The sequence below is a fragment of the Lithobates pipiens genome, unplaced genomic scaffold (genome assembly GCF_037356315.1).
Source record: "Lithobates pipiens isolate NorthernLeopardFrog02 unplaced genomic scaffold, aLitPip1_a1.2 Scaffold_18, whole genome shotgun sequence".
NCBI classification, from domain to species: Eukaryota; Metazoa; Chordata; class Amphibia; order Anura; family Ranidae; genus Lithobates; species Lithobates pipiens.
The window spans coordinates 53,924,061-53,944,638 of NW_027507758.1; the positions used below are offsets into that span (position 1 = coordinate 53,924,061).

Below are 20,578 nucleotides of genomic sequence, written 5' to 3' on the forward strand. Positions count from 1 at the left end.
GACTGATAGACATACCTATAACAAGAAAATTCTACCTACTTCCTAGCAAATGAGCAGAAACTATGGTTTGTAAACAGTAGAAATACGCTTAAAAGTCACTTAACTTAAAAAGCGTCTTCAGGTTTACAGACTGACTGTACAGACCTTCCTTAGTGTTACGTAATTTTAGAGTCCCCCTTTCGTTCTCTGTTGTTGGCTTTTTATTTGAAATGTTTTACCATTTCCACATGGGTGTGGCCCCTTTTGCAATACTATGTTTCAGTGGGAGAAGTGTTCTCCAATTCGATCTTTAGATGGCAATGTTATATCATACATGCCGTAGGTCATATATGCAAAATATAAATACATTTCTGCCAATAGGGAGAAGATCTATACAAAATTGTGAAAATTAATAATCTATTACTTGCAGCTGCTGTTCCAAACCTAGTGGTTAAAGCAATGATACTGTATACAGTCTGCAAGTGCTCTATGCAAAAAAACTGAGCTTGCTACTATATACTTGTAGCACTGTCCCGTAGGGCTTGCCGAGTGTTGGCTTCACAGGGCTCTCTCTGGGTACCTGCAGCTGGTTGCTAGGGGTTTCCACTTGTCCAACCCTTTCTCCCACTTTCTTGGTACTCAATGACCAGTCCAGGGTATTTTTTATTTTTTTTTGTATTTTATTTTGGAACTTGGATGGGAGAAGGGATTATTGAGTAACTCCAACTGGAACTATTCACAATGGATAAGGACAACTCTCACTTCGCCTCACCGGATTATTTATGGAAGCAGTCACACTGCTTTAACCATACAGCCACAGGTATGGAGGAATTAAGTCTTCTTGCTCTCACTAGCAGCAGACTTTATGCACTACATTATCATCAGGATACTCTATAGCAGTGATGGCGAACCTTGGCACTCCAGATGTTTTGGAACTACATTTCCCATGATGCTCATGCACTCTGCAGTGTAATCGAGCATCATGGGAAATGTAGTTCCAAAACATCTGGGGTGCCAAGGTTCGCCATCACTGCTCTATAGCATCCCCTTTAATGACACCTGTCCACTGACTCTTCTAGCTGAAGGGGCGGCCCTCACTTCACAGGCCCCAAAGACACAGATCTGTGCTCACAGTAGGCAGAAACAGATCCTTCCTGGTATCTCCCTTCCAGTCAGCTCTGCAGGACCTCTGTGTTCAGCTTCTCTCTTTCTAGGCCCTTGGGTTGACCACCCAAGGCCGCACGACCACCCCCGCGGAGGAGAGGACAACTGCCCCCTCCCTCCTGGACTCTGTTTGCCGGCTCAACTAACTCTGAACACATGTAAATTGTGCATTTATACAGTATGCCAACATGCAATTAAGCACTTTTCCTCTGCCAATTGCCAAGACTGTAACAAAGCCTATGCACTCACTTGTCAGGCCCCCGCCCACTGTCCAATATGCCTCCCTATTGGACCAGTGAGGGACAGTCAAACAAGCTGAGCCATACCTGAGTACAATGAGCAGGCCTAACCAATAGATCCTGCTCCCTGGTAGGCAGAGAGCACTCTAATGCCGCGTACACACGACCGGACTTTTCGAGGGACTAGGTCCGACGGACTTTCGGCGGAGTTCTGACGGAGTTCTGACGGACTTTCCGAATGAACAGACTTGGCCACACACAATCACACCAAAGTCAGATGGATTCGAACGTGATGACGTACGACTGGACTAGAATAAGGAAGTTCATAGCCAGTAGCCAATAGCTGCCCTCACGTCGGTTTTTGTCCGTCGGACTAGCATACACACAAGCAGATTTCTCGGTAGGAATTGGGTCCGGCGGAGTTCCGGTGGAAACATTTAAAACATGTTCTATTTCTAAAGTCTGACAGATTTTTGGCAAGCAAAGGTCCGATGGAGCCCACACAAGATCGAATTGTCCAACGGAATCGTTCCGTCTGATCTTTGCTGTCAAAAAGTCCGGTTGTGTGTACGTGGCATTAGTTTTACTTGACCATCTTCCTGGTAAGCAGAAAGACCAAAAACTATACTCTATTCTAGCACCTACCTAGGAGGGTGCTACATACAGTGGTGTGAAAAAGTGTTTGCCCCCTTCCTCATTTCCTGTTCCTTTGCATGTTTGTCACACTTAAGTGTTTCGGAACATCAAACCAATTTAAACAATAGTCAAGGACAACACAAGTAAACACAAAATGCAATTTGTAAATGAAGGTGTTTATTATTAAAGGTGAAAAAAAATCCAAACCATCATGGCCCTGTGTGAAAAAGTGATTGCCCCCCTTGTTAAAACATACTTTAACTGTGGTTGTCCACACCTGAGTTCAATTTCTCTAGCCTTGACTATTGTTTAAATTGGTTTGATGTTCCGAAACACTTAAGTGTGACAAACATGCAAAGGAACAGGAAATGAGGAAGGGGGCAAACACTTTTTCACACCACTGTAATATACACTGTGACGTATATTAGTGTGCTCAAAAAGAAATAAAGATCTGCACCTTCTTAAACCAAGCACAAATTCAAACTAAAATGGAAACACAAGGGAAATCCATATAGTGGTAATTAAAGTGCACAGTCCCAAATATTCCTCTGTGACATACAATATGTGAAATCCTTCCTGTGGTGATTAACAGGTTCCTCCAATAATGAGCCCAAAGAAACCACTTTTGATATCCTGTTTACTCAACACATTCTCATCCATTAGATTTTATTTAAATATATATATATATATATATATTTAGGTTTACTGGGTTGTTTACTAAGACTATGGGTTTGGTAAACACACAGAATAAAGAACTGTAACTACCAATGGGGGGTTTTAACTAATCTTCAGGCATAAAATGTGCATTTTAATGTGTGCAAAAAAAAAAAAGCAAGAACATCACTGGCAGCAAAAAGGAGAAGCTTATTACATTTATGTGGGAAAAAAGCAAAACCTTAGATAACCTAGATAACAGATAGCAGCGGAGGCTTGTGCTCCATTTTTTTTGGGGGGGTTGTTGTGTTGGTTGGGGGGTTTGTTTGCCCCCCTAGCCCACTTGCATGCTCGGCAGGCCTGCTCACCAGCCCTGCTTGGCCGCAAGCCCACTCTGCACTTACACCATCCAGGTCCAGGGCAGCTTCAGTGGCTCGGCAGCTTCCCAAGCTTTTCCTCCCGGCCAATCCGTTTACTTCTCTTCCCGGCCAATCTGACCTCAGGACCTGCTTCCTGTCCTGATTGGCCAGGAGGAGAAGCAGGAAGACAATAGCGAATATTGATTCGCTATTGTCACAAGTGGCTGGGCTCAGGGAGAAGTGCTTTAAGCCCCCAGCCCACCCTTTTTGAAGCCAATTAGAGCGTCCGGCTCTAATCACGTGCTTCACAAAAAAAAACATAGAACCCTATGCGTCTGGCGCCCTGCATGGAGATTAGGGGCCAGGCGCATAGAGATTAGTGGGGGAGACACTCTTGCGCTCCTTATGGATGGGCCCTTATGGACGGGTTGCCGCTGACCCATAGGTAAACTGAATTCCACACAAGCTTTATCTCTGCAGGGATAATTGTAATGGTAAAAAAGGTAGAGAATAAGATAGTGAAAGCACACTATCAAAAAAGAAGGCAGTTTGATTCAATCAATTTAATTAATTGACATGTGTATAATTGAAAAATTTCCTATGTAGAACACCTTATTACTTTAGAAAACCTAAAACATATAACCTGTATAAAAACGTTGTTAAAAAGACAACCCAGATTGTCAACCCACATGCTGGAAATTCTTGAATGCAATAAATATCTGAAAAAACCTCCAACAATTCCAGCTATTGTATAAAGTGCACACTGACAGCATTAAATAGCAAAATCCCTGTATGTTGATGTTATGTAGAGGACAGAGGGGTTACCCTTAGTTGCCACTCAAAAATAGTCATGAATTTAAATTGAAATAAAATGTTATTATCAAACAAACACTGATTATAATGAGTCTAGTGGAGATGGTTTTCCATATATGGCAAAATGATCTATTATGTCTCCATATAATCCTGTGTATTGTGATTAATCATGTATATACAACAACAGAGATTTCTTCATAACAATATTTGAATAATTGTATTAAACCGCAGATAGTATTGGTCCAGTGTGTCGCAAATAAGTAGTGGCAAGCATAGAATATATCTTGAAAACACAGAGGAAACGGACATAAAGAGTAGGGCCTTAATTAAAATGGGCATACAGTTGGAGAAACTTGTTTTGTTTTCACAATAGTCAGTTTCTCTCTGTGTTGATAAATATCAGAGTATCTATGAATGTAGCAACTTCACAGCAGCGGAAAGTGACATATGACGTGATGATGTCACTTGATTGATGCGTTTCGTCCTCCAATCAGAGGACTTCTTCAGAATAGGATTATTTAGGTTATAGGTAATAGGATCCTTTTCTTTTTTTTTTTTTTTTTTTTTTTTTTTTAAGTTTTAATTCAAATGTTTTTTATTGAGAATAACAATATAGAAAAAACACATACAGAGTCAATCCGGGTTACAATGCTTTGAGAATTGTTACATAGAAGGGTACAATCTGAGCATATCCTTATCCAAAACTTGTTACAAACATAAAACGTATTACTACAGAACCACCACAATAGTCAGATATAACGAAATATGACTATTATACCACATCCAAAAAAAAAAAAAAAAAAAAAAAAAAAAAGCATTAACTAACCCTGATTGTTGAGGAACAACTTTAAATTCTTCTACATTGGAAGAATTTCAGAACTAATATATAAAAGAAGGGGAATTAGAGAATTGGAAAGAAATACGAAAAAGGTAAGAAAAGAAAAGAAATAGCAAAGGGTGAAAGGTTGGGGTGCAAGATATGAATCTCTAAAGTATGGGTTCGAGAGTACTAAAATGATGCAAAAATAAGACAGGATATCAAGGGACCGGGTGTTTCATAACCCGGCTCCCTAAAGAGACATTCCAAGCAGACCAATTATTTAAATACTTCTTTCTGGATCCGTCCTTGAATGCTAAGATTTTCTCATATTCTGAAATGATATTCACTTTTAAAATCAGTTCTGAAACATTTGGGATCTCCTTTGATTTCCATTTATATACTATCAAGGACCTGGCCGCGAAGATCACATGCATAGCTATTGTTCTCATGGGTGCAGGATAGTCTAACATACCAATACTTAATAATGCTTTGTCTGGGGAAGGTTTAAGAACAACGCCTGTAACCCGGGCAATCAGTTTAAATACTTCGTTCCAAAAACTCCGTAGGTGTGGGCACTTCCACCACATGTGGAGTAACGTCCCCACTTGACCACACCCCCTCCAACACTCGGTAGACTGCTCGTTGGAGAATTTAGCAGTAATATAGGGAGTGAAATGCCATCTAGCCGTTATCTTCGCAGCCAGCTCCTCATAATTTGAGCATCTCGAAAAACTAGTATTGTGTTTAAAAGCCAATAACCATTGCTGTTCAGTGAACTTCCGACCCAGGTCTCTTTCCCACCTGTCCAAATGGCCAAACCGGCAGAAAGAAGACTTTGCGTTAAGTAAATCATACATTAGCGATATCCCTTTAGATTTGTGTTTGGGTGAATTCAGGAAGTCCCATACCAATGTTATAACCTTAGTACCGGGCAATTTCTGTTTTAGGAGCCAAGACCGAATCTGACAATATGTCAGAAATTCGGAATTAGGTATACCAAACCTATTCTGAAGAGCCTGGAAGGCCACCATGCTATTTCCCTCCAGTAAATCAAGAACCATGGACACTCCGCTTTTTAGCCAAGTGGCCAAAGACAGATTCGGAATCAACCAATAAAGAGATTCTATTGGGATGGGGACATACGTAAACGTTTCTGAGGAACCATATGAGGAGAGTAGATCCTTCCACGCTAGAAGAGAAGTTTTAATGGTGGGATGGTCATAATTAATGTGGGATTGCTCTACGTTATATGCGATTAGGAGGGATCGGAGCGACCTAGGATATATCCATGCCTGTTCTAATTGACACCAAGGTTTCGGCTCCAGGGCGGAAAACCATCCCTGAAGCTGATCCAGAACCGCAGCTGTGGCATAGTCCCTGATAACAGGTATTCCCAGACCTCCCACCTGTTTTTTCTTACTTTGCATACTAGTAGAGAACCTAGCTCTCTTCCCTTCCCAAATAAATTCTAGCATTTGTCTCTGAGCAGCTTTAAAAAATTGGGCGGGTATATGGATGGGGAGTGCTCTAAAGAGGTATGTCAATTTAGGAAGTAATAACATTTTATATGCCGCTAATCGCCCATGCCACGAAATATAGTGCTTTTTGATTCTATTTATGTCTGATTGGAGCAACTCTAACAAAGGTGGAAAATTTGCCTGAAACAACTGCGCTGCAGAGGGTGTTAGATTAGTACCCAGGTATTTTATAGAGTCTCGGGCCCACGGATACGGAAGAACTCCTTGGATTTGTGCTTTAATATGATCGTCTATATTGATGCCTAGGACACAGGACTTATTTTCATTTATTTTATAATAGGAGGCCTTTCCGAACTTCACTATAATATCATGCGCTGCCACAATAGATTTAAGGGGGTCAGAAAGTGTCAGAATGACATCATCCGCAAAAAGTGATATTTTATGCTGCTTATGCTGGGAGTGGATGCCTAGTACATCTTGCTGACGTCTAATATTTTCGGCGAAGGGTTCCATCACTAATGCAAAGATAATGGGCGATAGCGGGCAGCCTTGTCTGGTGCCGTTTGTTATATGAAAATGCTTAGAGAACATCCCTTCAGAATACACATACGCAGATGGAGAAGAATAAAGAGCCAAAATTGCCCGGAGGATTTGCCCCACCAGCCCAAATTTTTGTAGAACTCTAGTCAAGTAACCCCAATGGATTCTATCGAAGGCCTTCTCTGCGTCCAATGATAGGAGCAGAGAAGGCCTTCCCGATTTCTCAGCAGAGTATATCAGGTTAATCAATCTCCTAGTCGCGTCGTTGGCCTGCCGCCCCAATACAAAGCCTACCTGATCATGATTAACAAGTCCTGGCAATAAACCTGCTAGTCTACTAGCAATCAGTTTTGCATACACTTTGATGTCAACATTTAATAACGATATTGGCCTGTAACTCTGTGGTAGTGTTGGGTCCTTACCCGCCTTCGGCAAAGTAATAATAGATGCCGTAAGCATCTCATTTGGAAAAGAGGCACTGGACATCGCGGCATCAAAGAACCGTTGCATATAAGGAGAGAGAACATCTTGAAACAATTGATAATACTCGGATGAATAGCCATCCGGGCCCGGCGCTTTATTGTGAGGCATACTGTGGATAATTTTTTGGATTTCCGTGACTGTGCAAGGCGAGTTCAGCGCCTCCAAGTCACCTTGAGAAATAGTTGGAAGGTTGACCGAGTTTAGGAAATCGGAAATCGACCGGTCGGTAGGTTGAAATGTTTCTGGGTCATTTTGAAGATTATACAGGGACTCATAATAGTCGCTAAAGGCGTCCGCAATCTCTTTGGGGTTACACACTTCCCGTTTCGTAATAGGATTAATCATGGACCTGATCCTTTGTTGCGTGATCCGTTCCCTAAGCTGGCCCGCCAGCAGTTTCCCCGCCTTGTTGCTATATCTATAGCTATGAGCTTTAATGGAACGAAGGCGGTTCTCCTGCTGTGAGACCAGCACAGCTCTCAGTTCTTGTCGAGCAACAAATAGATCTTCCCTTAGTTTTTGTGTGGTTTGTTGTTTATTTGTGGATTCCAATTTTTCTATCTTTGCAAATAGGCCATTAAGCCGCTCCGCCCTTTGCCTCTTAACCTTCGTAGTTAACTGGATTAATAAGCCTCTCATATACACCTTGTGTGTATTCCAGAGGGTAAAGGGGTCCGACACCGACTGAGCATTTATCTCGAAAAATTCTGACATAGCAGACTGTAGGTATTTTGTATTCTCAGGCTGGGAAATGATGGACACATCATTGCGCCACCTGTTTGCTCTTGTAACGGCGCCTTTCCCCTCTACCCTAATCGAAACAGGCGCATGGTCTGACCACGTTATGGCATGAATATCCGATTTAACAATCTTCTGTAACAGGAATTTATCAACATGAAATCTGTCAATACGAGAATATGAATGATGCACATTTGAAAAGAAAGTATAATCCCTTTCTGAGGCATGCTGACACCTCCAAACATCATAAAGGTCAGCCGTAGAAAATAATTTTGCTAAAGTAGGCCTGCGGGATTTACGTATACGTGGGTTAGATACGTCTAATTCACTATGCATAATGGAGTTAAAATCCCCACATAATAAAACATGACCCCTTTTCATACTTGACACTTTTTTCAAAATCTTTTGTAAGAAATTTTGTTGATTGGAGTTCGGGAGGTACACATTCACCAAGGTATAAATAACTTGAGCAATTTCACAAATAAGAATAATGTACCGACCCGATTGATCCATATATGAGTCTATGAGACTGAAAGGGATGGTGTTCTTAACCGCGATAATTACTCCTGCTTTTTTCTTGGGGCCGTTGGCCAAAAACACTTGTGGAAATTTGCGGTTCTGGAATGAAGGATGTTTCCCCGACATAAAGTGTGATTCCTGAAAGCAAACAATATCACATCGTAATCTGGCTGCTTCCTTCCACGCCATTTGGCGTTTGTAGGGACTGTTAAGCCCCTTGACATTGAGCGATGAGACTGTAAAGGCCATAATGTATTATCAACTCTGTCTTGACGGAAAAAAAATAAAAAAAAACTCACAGTTGCACCCTCGGTAGGTTAATTGAAGAAAAATAAAGTTCTGGAACAAGGAAAGAGTAGTTGCTAATTATGCGACTACAGAAAAAAAAAAAAAAGCAGAAAAAAAACAGTAAAAAGGTAGCGATTCACTAAGGAATCTGTGCAGAAAATATTCCGCTAAGACTAGGGGGTTATATGCGGGTTGAAATGTAACCAACAGTTAGCAAGAATGAAGGAACATGTTCTATAAAAAATAGATCAAACAACAAATGAAGAAAAATATAAACCTGTAAGCCAGCTAGCTGGGCGTGAAGGCGAATTTCGTATAGTCAACCATATTGAGATTCAACCCGTTTCAGCATCCGAACTGGAGCGCGTAGATAGAGGAGATCTCGATTTATTCGGGTCTGTACGCGGTGGAAGCAGAATTTGCCATTCTTCGAGGAGTCGGATGCCCTCTGCGACTTTGGTCACTACTTGCGACTTCCCATCATATGTGATAAGCAACTTAGCCGGATACAGCCACCTGTAGGGAATTTTATGGTTATTTAAGGGTTTCGTTATGGTGACTAGCTGCCGTCGTTGCTGCATTGTGTAAGCCGAAAGGTCAGCAAAGAAAGATAAATCTTTGAGCTCCGTGGACAATTCCTCCCTCCGTCTGGTCGCTCTGACAAACTTCTCTTTAATATGATAGAAGTGGATCCTTACTATCGTATCTCTTGGCAAGTGCGCTGGGACACTTTTAGGCCTCGGCAGTCTGTGGATCCGATCCACTATTAACTCCTCCTCAGTTAGCTCTGGGATGGCTATTTTCATTAGCTTAATAAAGTATGCTCTCAGCTCCTGCGGTTGGATGGACTCAGGTATCCCGCGGATTCTAATATTATTACGCCTCGAGCGGTCCTCGAGGTCCGCCAATTTTGCTTTAATAGCCGCCATATCCTCTTCTCTATCGTTATGGGCATCTACCAGTTCGTTAAATGTTTCAGCAAATTCCCCCATTTTCACTTCCACATGGGACACTCTGTCATTAACTGCATGCACTTCTGTTTTAAATTGTTGAGTGATAGACAGAATATCTGCGTGCAGGGTGGATCTTAAGGACACCAACATGTCCTTTAAAGTGGTGTCCATTACTGGCTGATTTAGTGTGGGGAAATCGGTGATAGAGTCCTGCAATTCCCTAGTATCATCCATTGAGGAATTAAAATCACTCACCTCCTCTGTGTCATTCAAATGAGCATCCGTTCTCTGCCTGCTTTTTGCTGGGCTTGAAGATGCAGAGGTGGGAACCGAGTGATCATGCGGGACCGCTGCTTGTTGCCTGCTGTGCTCTATGCACTCATCCGTCCGCTCCTGCTGTGGCCGAAGGCCTCGTGCGCGGCCGCCATCTTGGGCCTGGATCTGGCGCTGATGGGCGAAAAAGTCCAGCATTTTGCCCGGTTTAGAAAGTCCTTTTCTCTTTTTGGATGGCATCAGGGATGTTGCCCGCAGGAGCTGGTATGTTTTGTAGCCGAAAACGAGGGTTACCGCCGCTGTAATTTGCCTTCACTGCTCAGATAGCTGCGGAGCTTCTCTCCTACACGTCCATCCGCTCCGCTGGCCGGCCACGCCCCCCCAATAGGATCCTTTTCTGAAGATGTCCTCTGGAGGACGAAACGCGTCAATCAAGTGACGTCATCACGTCATTCAATCCAGGAATGGAACCCACATACAAGCTGCAATACCATCAAAGAGACCCTTGAATTAAGCCGGCCGGAACCGACTCTAGCTTAAAGAACAAACCTGACACTGCAAAGAGGGCTGTAATAGTTCTGCTTAGCAAAACCTTATCTGTAGCAGCGTTCTATGTTGATAACTTTGGAGGAATGAGACACAGCTTTTTAGCCATCACCTGACAGAGTGAATTAATGGTTCATTGAACCTCAATTCTACTAAAACAACGTAACAGTGAGTGTTTTTTCTCTGGCCGTCAGACATGTACTGGCCATCAGGACTACCGGGGGTTTCCCGGTGGGCCGATGGCTCAGTGGGCCACTCTGATGTAAGGGGATGCTGATGGGACACTCTGATGCAAGGGGGTGCTGATGGGACACTCTGATGCAAGGGGGTGCTGATGGGACACTCTGATGCAAGGGGGTGCTGATGGGACACTCTGATGCAAGGGGGTGCTGATGGGACACTCTGATGCAAGGGGGTGCTGATGGGACACTCTGATGTAAGGGGGCTGGTAATGGGACACTCTGATGTAAGGGGGCTGGTGATGGGCCACTCTGTTGTAAGGGGGCTGGTGATGGGACACTCTGATGCAAGGGGGTGCTGATGGGACACTCTGATGTAAGGGGGCTGGTGATGGGACACTCTGATGAAAGGGGGTGCTGATGGGACACTCTGATGTAAGGGGGATCGTGATGGGACACTCTGATGTAAGGGGGCTGGTGATGGGACACTCTGATGTAAGGGGACTGGTGATGGGACACTCTGATGTAAGGGGGCTGGTGATGGGACACTCTGATGTAAGGGGGCTGGTGATGGGACACTCAAAATGTAATTGGGCCGGTCTGGATGAAGTCCAGGGCCAAATTTCTGTCCCAGTCCAGCCCTGCTGGCCGTCATCCAAAAGAACAAATCCATGCTTGATTTGTTTGTAACAGCGTAACAGTGAGTACTTTTCTTGGCAACAAGCCATATATACTGTTCCAAAGTATATTGGTTTTCTGTGATCTAACAGTTATACGATGACATTGTATTCTCAACTGCCGTGAAGTTGCTATATATTCGCAGATACCCTGACACAGAAATATACTGATTGATGTGAAAACAAAATAAGACTTTCTAACAGCTGTGTATGCCCTTGACAATTAAGGATCCGCCTTTCATCTTCGTATTCTGTTTGATTTCAAAATATACTGGTTTCTGTGATCTGACGGTTAAACTATGATATTGCAATTTCAGCTGCCGTGAAGTTGCTACATTCATAGATACTCTGATATATATCAACTAACACGGAGACAAACGGACTATTGTGAAAACAAAACAAGTTTCCCCAACAGCCGTGTATGACCTTTTTAATTAAGGACCTACTCTCTATCTCTGTTTCCTGTGTTTTCAGGATATATTCTATGCTTGGCACTACTTATTTGCGACACACTGGACCAATACTATCTGCTGTTTGATACAATTATTCAAATATTGTTTTGAAGAAATCACTGTTGTTGTAAATACATGATTAATCACAATACACAGGATTATATGGAGACATCATTTTTTCATATATAGAAAACTATCTCCACTAGACTCGTTATAATCAGTGTTTGTCTGATAATAACATTTTATTTCAATTTAAATTCATGATTATTAACGACCGTGTGTGGGCTCCATCGGAATTTTTCCATCAGAATTTCCGACACACAAAGTTTGAGAACTGGTTCTAAAATTTTCCGACCACAAAATCCGACCGTGTAAATTCCGATCGTGTGTAGACAATTCCAACACACAAAGTGCCACTTAAGGCATAATTGGAAAGTGCCAATTAAGGCACAACCACACCACACAGATGAGTCAGTTAATTCTTTATCCCTCCTTAAACAGTTCACCGTTTTTCTTTTCTTTTTTTGCATAATTGTAATGGTAACAACACACAAGTATGAATAGAGACAAAGCTGATACTGAAACGTCTAAATGACTTGGCCTTCCCAAGGACATCTGTGAACTAGTCTGCCTTTGCGGTTTATTTAGTTATTGGTGACTTTGATTAGAGAATTGTCATGTGTGAGGCTTAATTAAGGCTCACAGCAGGAAGAAAATGTTGTATTTGCATGAATTTTCTCCAAACCATTCCACAATAACAAGTTCTGTCTGCACAGATGTTTCTGCTTCCTGCTCGAATTCCGCACTCTCCGCAAAGATTCTCAAACACCGTAGGCCTTGTGCTTGAGAGGAGGAGGTTGAAAACTGAAACAGACGGCCTACGGTAAGACGTAATTTGCTCTATAGTAAATAAAATATTTATGAAACCAAAATAGATAACCTGTTCTCATGTTTTGAAGTGGGAGTAAACACCCATCTCTGACTTTTACCTATAGGTAAGCCTATAATAAGGCTTATCTATGGGTACTGTAAATATCTCCTAAATGTGCACTTCTTAGGAAATCTATACTGTACATTCAGTCAGTGACGTCACTGACACATAAACTCTTAAGGAATGGCCACCTGGGTTGTTCCTTCAGTATCCTGTGTTATAAATGGTGGCTCCCACACTCATGCATAGGAGTGGCATCATCGTGGCTTCAGCCAGTCACACAGCCTGCGAACCCGGAAGGAAAACCGGGTGAAGATGGGAGCACCTGCACCAGTGACAGCGTGGCACTGGAGAGGCTTTGTTTTCAGGTAGGTTTAACATAATGTACTAGTATACGATGCATACTAACACAATATGGCATTACCTTTCAGTTTCCAAAAAAAAGTTTCTATGCCCTCCCTTGAATTAGCATGCTCTCAGTTTGAGTGCAGGCTTAAGGAAACCATTGAGTAGAATAAGATGCTTATGTCAGTTTTCTGCTTGAATCTGGCCTTAGGAATATGTGTTTCTGTAGTGAATGTCAGAATACAATAGCTGGCAGGGAAGATTCCCCCACCCATGCTGTTTAGTATTTGGTTTCTCATATTCAACCTGCAGGACTGAACTAGAGAAATCTAGTGTAGGGATAGCTTTACATTTATGCATTACTTAGTATACATGCAATTGATATCAGGAAATATGATTGATGCTTAGTCTGTGGAGATAATGAGGTGTGAGGAACCCCTTAAACTGAGTGGGGAATGGGATGTCATACTCAAAATTCATAATAGGAAATCAAAAAAGATTGAACAGCTCAGCTTTGGATGCCAGCAGGTTATAATAAATTCCATTAAACTTTCTTTGGAGAAGATTGTAAATCCTGGCAGGATCATAAATTCCATTGAGACAGCTATGCAGGGCAGTGTGTTGTAAGGGTGGGGGGGGGGGGTGGGGGGGTAGACAGGTGTCACTTCTTCCTCCATGTTCCCCTCCTCCTTCTGTGCGTCACATAGGGGGCCTACCCTGGGTAGGTTCTTCTGGGCTATGCTAGGCACATTGTACAGGGTTGCTGCTTCACACATGGCGTACAGTACCTTTTACAGGAACAACCGACTGACCTCTATTAAACTCTACATGTGACGTAAATCACGGTAACTTTTGCATTTAGAAGGGACATGCAGAGCCAATGCCATCTCCACCTGTCCAGCGTATCACCACTACCTCATTCCCATGACTGCTATGGAGCTCTGTGGTGCACCTAGTGCTGACTCCATGCATGCACTTCACTTATCTCTTTCTCTTCCCTAGTTGTGTACAGGATGAGCATCAGTGGTGCAGATCTTGCTATGGGAGATGGATCACTGCAGAAGGAGTGCTGACAACATCTCCCTCGCTGCAAGAGGCTATCTCACCTGTCATATGTACATGTTTTATGACAGGCCACTAGAGAAACTTTTGGTAACCACTGTATCCTCACACTGTAAAACTCTGGTATCGTTATCTTCATACCCCAATATGGTTAGTTACCCGGGTTGTAGCTATGTGTGCCGGTTACTTGCATTAAATCCCTTTAGTAACTTCAAACCAGGAAAAACCAAAGTTTAAAAGTGTTACTTGAATAAATTAGCATTATGACATATACAGATAACAGTCAAAAATAAAAGTCCCTAACTTCAGGCTTGTGGCTGCCCCAGCATACCTACACAAGAGTCAACTACTGACAGTCCATGATCAGGAAAGTCTATGGTGGTGGTATCTTTAGGGTGGACTGCAGATCTCAGTATTCCACTTTGGTAATGGGAAGTCTGACCTCGGCATAGCACTGGAAATCCAAACTCTGACAAAGATTTTTCTCCCCGTTTCCCCCTCCCTCTCTCTGCGTTCAGGGCTCCAGCCCTTTTATACACAGGACCAGGGGGTTAGACCCAAGATAAACCGCTAAAAAAAAAACAGGAAGCACAATTAACCCCAACCTTCTATACTGGGGCAGCATTAACCACTTACCTGAATACAAGTGGATTATCTAAATGTGAATTAGCAGGTCTGCACACCCGGGTTAAAGGTGAAGTATAGCCAAAGCTTTTTTGGCTGTACAACTATGGATCACAGGACTGCAGTTCGTTCTGCACTCCTGTGACCCGTTGTCAGCTGACGTCACAGAGCCAGTCCAGACTCAGTAAAGATTCCAACCATATGGTCAGGATCCACTCAGATACCTGGACTGGCAGCTGGCACAGCCTCTTAGCGAGCCACTGAGAGCATGAGCCAGCCTCTCCCGCCCCCCCCCCCCCCACAGCCCAGCAGGCCCGCACTTATCTTTTAAGTACATTTTATTTTCCCATTTATTTTAATGTTACTATTGTTTATTTTGTAAATAATAATAAATAGTAATAACATTTTAATTTTTTTTGGAAACATTTTTGCTAGCACCGTTTTTCCTTTTTGTTAAATAAATGATATTTTAAAATTGTTAAGCCTTATCTCTAATGCGCTAAACCAGAATATAAATAATTCCTTGGCTTTTATTATATTACTGCTCTTCAAAGCTGTTAGTTTCAACCTTTGTGAAAACCCTGTCTGACGTGACAGCATATACGTATTACAAACATTTATTTCGAAGTCAGAAATGTTATAGAAGATAATGTGGTCCATGTTTGACGTGTCTTGAACCCCAGTGACCATCGCTCTCATTCTGCTGACTTAAATAATAATAATAACAAATAATTGTCCTGGGGCAGGAAAATCTTTGTTCAAGGTTGGACTAAGATTTCTAAAATTCACCTTAAAAACAGTTAAACACACATTTGCAAATACATGCGTAAGCTGCAAAGGCTGCGACAAGGCATCCCAGTATTCACAAAGTGCTGCGCACTTCACGCATGCACAATAGAGAGCCGGCTATGAAGCCACAAGGCTTCACTGCCAGTTTCCCTTTGGCAAGATGGCAGCACCAAATAGCCGATTGAAAAAAACGGCTTGGGTGAGGACACCGCTGGACTCCTGGACAGGTAAATGCCCTAATATTAAAAGTCAGCAGCTATAATATTTGTAGCTGCTGACTTTTAATTTTTTCTGAAGGAGCCTGGAGCTCCTATTTAAGGCCAGTTATAGGTTGGGGCAGTTGCCATTTGTTTGTAGTGTTGAGATTTCTATAATCACATACTGGTGACAGCAGCAGGTTGGAGACTGGTTGGTTCTGACCTTGCATTGACTTCTGACCTTACTGACCTTGCATTGTCAGAAGGTAAGTGTACTTTACTTTATGGTAAGTATACTTGTGGCCTGCTTCTAGGAGAGCATCTTTCTGGTATTGCAGCTCAACTTGGCTGTTAATAACGCCTACAGATCTTGCAGCCGTGCACAGCAGTTACGGGATGGATGGTTGATTGCTGTTTGGAGCACAAAGATTATACATCTAGCACTCACCCTCTGAATGGGGCCACGGGACATAGCCCTGGTCTCTGTTAGTAGTTCAAAGGCTGCCCGACCCAGGTACAGTTCCCTGGCTCAGTCTAGAGAATATATTTTCTGTGGGCTTTTTCCATAAACTTTAACAGGTGTGGGATAAGGGTGCAGGACACTCCAAAATGTCAAGATGAACAAGAGAACAACTTCTGACAGAATTCTCTTGTAGCAGCATTTGTTGGGGGTAAGCGAGAAGTGCCAGCTAAGCTGGGACTCTATTCCAGATAGCAAGGATAACTTGCCACAAATTTGTGGCAGTGTTAAATTGTAGATCTGTTAACTTTCTGCACATTTTCACTGGCAAGTTGTACACTTGAAGAGCACTTGAAGCTTTATGAAAATGACGTTCTAGTTGACACTTTTCCAATTTGTAGCAAATTTGCATGGCAAGTCTCTGGCAAGAGCAAAGTTTCAGTGGTGAGTCTACAGCAAGAGCTCTGCAAGTCTAAAGCATGAAAATTCAGCCACAGTGACCCCTATGGTGGGAGGACTATTTCTCAACATAACTGAACCAGAACTTGTAGCAGACTTGCAGAATGTTTGCAAAGAAGGTTGATCTGGAGTCATGCAATGCGGATTTGCTACAGTTGTGTAGCCTGGCAAGTCCAGCAATAGCTTAGCAAGTAATTTTCAAACTTGCAGCACAATCACTTGCTATCTGGTATGAAAGCAGTCCCAGTCCTTACAGCAATCTATGGCACTTACTTCCCCAAACACATGCACAACAAGAGTCTTTAGCAGAGAACCTACTCACAATGTTCAAGGATAGCTGTTGCCTACTAGCTTCCATGCAATGTTCCCCTGTGATTCCAGAATCCCTCCATAGGTTGGCATCCACGGGTGATGCCCTCCAGCAAGTATCACTTAATCCAGATTTCCTCAAACCCACAGCCAAGCACAGGCTGAGGTTCAACATCAGCTCCCAGGTACACAGGTTGCATCCCAGAGGCAGCAGCTGCAGGACAGGAACCCTCTAAACAGACCTCCCAAACATAGTTTCCCTAGCCACCTTCTGGACGCCCCTTTACAGGGATTGGCTGAAGTCTGATAAATATTCATAACCCTCCTACTTTCTGAAAGCTTCTTCCACAAGCAGGTAGGAGTGGTCAACCACTAAACCCAGGTAAAACCTGATCAGACCAACAAAACCGATTGCTACTCCACTGAGTACAGCAGAGATAGACTGATAGGTAAAACGATCTAATAAGACTAAAACTATATTGTGCAAAAAAAAAAAATTAACTTTTTTTTATTCCAAAAGGTATTACGTTGGCAACTCCACAGAGGTTTTATTTGAGAGGTGGTTTTACTGTGAAGACCTGGGAAAGCAACTGGCTCCAGTTATTGATGAGTAAGTTTGCCACCTACTGTCCAACTGAAGAATTGCAAGGGCAAATGTGTGTATATTAAAAATATATATATATATATAAAAATGTAAAAATACTCATATCTTTGCAGAAGTTTTGATAACTGCTTTGTATTCTATTTTTATGCGGCCTTTGCATCTGTCAAGTTGGAATGAGACATCAAAATTAGAGTAATGGGATTGCTGGACAGGAAGTCAGCTTAGGTATTTTAGGGCCCTTACACACCGAATGCAGTTGGCTAAAGTTGGATGCATTTTGAACTGCACTCCAACTGCATAGACAGCCAAAAAATCAAGGTAATCCCATGGGCATATTTCACATCATTGAAGTGCAGTACAGATAAGTTAAAAAAGTAGAGCAGAGTGCGCATGCGCGGCGCCCTGTGATGGCCGCCTGAACACAGGGCTCCGCAACGTCCCGGCCTCATCGCCCTCTTAACGGCTGAACACCGCCGTAAATCCGAGCGCAAAGGATAGCGAAGGTATCCAACATCGTAGGGGCTCGAACGGATGCCAAAAGGAAAGGCGAGGAGAGGGCTGAACACCCGTCTCGCTAGCCTCCCCGGAGCGGACGGCTCACCTAAGATGGCGGCGGAGCGATCGCCTCACGAGGCCCTCGCAGACACGAGGGGATTGTCGCCCTGGCGGGAAAGACTCCACGACGAGGTATGTGGAGGGGATCTCACCCTTCCCATCAAGGGAGGTCCACCATCCCCTGCATCCACCATATCGCTGATTCAGCAGACTTTGGAGGACATCCATTGCTTATCCCCTGAGGGAGCCCACAGACCACAACTTGCTGAGGCCTTCACGGAAGCAGCACAGCTCATCCCTCACTCACCCCAGTCCCCTCAGTCTCAGGATATGTCCTCTATGTTCTCCAAATTTGCAGAGCTGCTTGATAAGGGGCTAGCGCAGACAGCATCTAGAATTACTTCTGATATAAAATCTGATCTCCATATGCTGGGCTCCCGCATTGAAAGTATTGAAAATAAAATGGATGCCACGATCGATCGAGTGAACCAGAATTCCGATCGTTTTCAGGAACTACATGAACAACTTGAGGGGGCTTACGCCAAAATAGACGATTTGGAAAATAGATCCCGCAGACTTAATTTCCGCATCAGGGGGCTCCCTGAATCGGTAACAGATGTACATGACGCTGTCCATTCACTCATAAAATCCCTCATTCCTGATATCAGAACTCACAGATTGGAATTGGATCGCGCTCACAGAGCACTGGGTCCCCCCCGCCAAGATGGACTCCCACGCGATATAGTGGTTAAGCCGCACTACTATAGTGTTAAAGAAGAGGTGATGAAGAAAGCCCGGTTATCGCCCCAGCTTCAAATTATGGGTCACCCAATTCAACTATACGCTGATATTTCTCCCTTCACCATCCAAAAAAGGCGATCCCTGAAACCTTTATTGACGATCCTGTCTCAGAAGAACATTAAGTACTGGTGGCTATTCCCGTTCGGCTTAAAATTTGACTTTAATGGTAAACCTTTCCGCTTCAACTCACTCCATGAAGGAGAACTACTGCTCCGCAAGCTCGGCCTTATCCCATCGGATCCACCATCCCCCATGCAGACCACTTCCTCTGGGATGGCCAAACGCCCTCCGCCTTCCAGCCCTATTACTTCACTCTGGATCTCCCCCAAACACAAGAAAGCTAAGGACGGACTTCCTCCATGATGATGACGTAGTCCTATTTTAGGTTCCGAAAATTTATTTTTCTGTGGGACTCCTTTTCCTTATATTTTGGAGTCCGAACCGGACCAGGTTCTATTGTTTCAAAACTTTTGGTTAATTGCATTCACTCATGTTGCCCCCATTTTAATACTTGTGATGTGTGCAAGTTATATATCACATCCATTAGCAATGTCTTGTTTTAGGTGTTCAGTTTTATCTGTGTAATTTTCATATATCTTGCCTTCAGGTGAGGGCAGGGGGGGCCGGGACGTTCTCCCTGTGCACTCTTTCCTTTCTGGGTGGGACAGTTCCTGAGGGGTCTGTGTCATCCAGTCTGGACGTCTCCTCCGTTGTGAGGATAGAAATGTTGGTTTCCTTCGGTGGGTGGAATTGCTATTATCCCTCACCTGGGAAACTTATGTCTTTTTTGTTTTTTTCTTTTCTCTATCTCATTTTCTTCTTTCTCTTCTTTTTTCTCCCTGATATAGTTTATGAAGCGGTCTCTCTTTCCCTAGCGTCTCATCTGGATGTTTGGGAGTCTCTCTTGGATCCTCGATGTATACAACTGGTCACCAGCGAGAGGGTAGGTCACAAGGGTATCCCTGCCTTCTGTTCCTTTCTGCTCCATGGCTGACTTCCCACACCACAAACCTGTACTGCGCCTAGCATCCCATAATGTGCAAGGTCTGAATTCCCCCATCAAACGTAAGAAAATTTTCCAACATTGTCACTCCCAAAAAATTGACATCCTCTTTTTACAAGAAACACATTTTCCAAAATCTTATCAACCCTCTTTCATCCACGCAAAATTCCCCAAGTTTTATTTAGCCAATTCTGACAACAAGACCAAGGGGGTTGGTCTGTTTTTTTCGGGCAGAGTTAAATTTACTTTGATTTCTGAATATAAGGACCCGGGCGGCCGATTTATTCTTCTTAAAATTATTATTGAAGAACAAATTTATTCTCTTATCTCATACTATGCTCCCAACAAGGGGCAGGCACAGTTTTTCCAATCCATGCTTAACACCTTGTCTCCACTGACGGAAGGAATAGTCATTTATGGGGGTGATTCTAATTTAGCCTTCGACTCTGGGGTGGACAAAACACGCCCTCCCGGAAGGGACAGGGTTCGTCCGACTAAGCAGAGCCTAAAGGTAGCCAGACAATTATATCACTATGGTCTGATCGATGCCTGGAGGGAACTTAATCCCAGGGTACGGGATTATACTCATTATTCTAGTCCTCACCAAACCTTTGCAAGAATTGATCACTTCTTTATCCTCCAGCAACAT

General features: G+C 43.2%; 1 protein-coding gene across 1 annotated transcript in view; it reads left to right on the plus strand.

Annotated features, from left to right (window-relative positions):
* HAAO (3-hydroxyanthranilate 3,4-dioxygenase) overlaps positions 1-20,578 on the plus strand; it is a 94,945-nt gene that overhangs the window by 31,037 nt on the left and 43,330 nt on the right. Inside the window, exons 4-5 of the mRNA XM_077485676.1 lie at positions 12,567-12,673; positions 17,487-17,576. Of these exons, the coding sequence (XP_077341802.1) occupies positions 12,567-12,673; positions 17,487-17,576 (197 nt within the window). The remainder of the gene's footprint in view (positions 1-12,566; positions 12,674-17,486; positions 17,577-20,578) is intronic.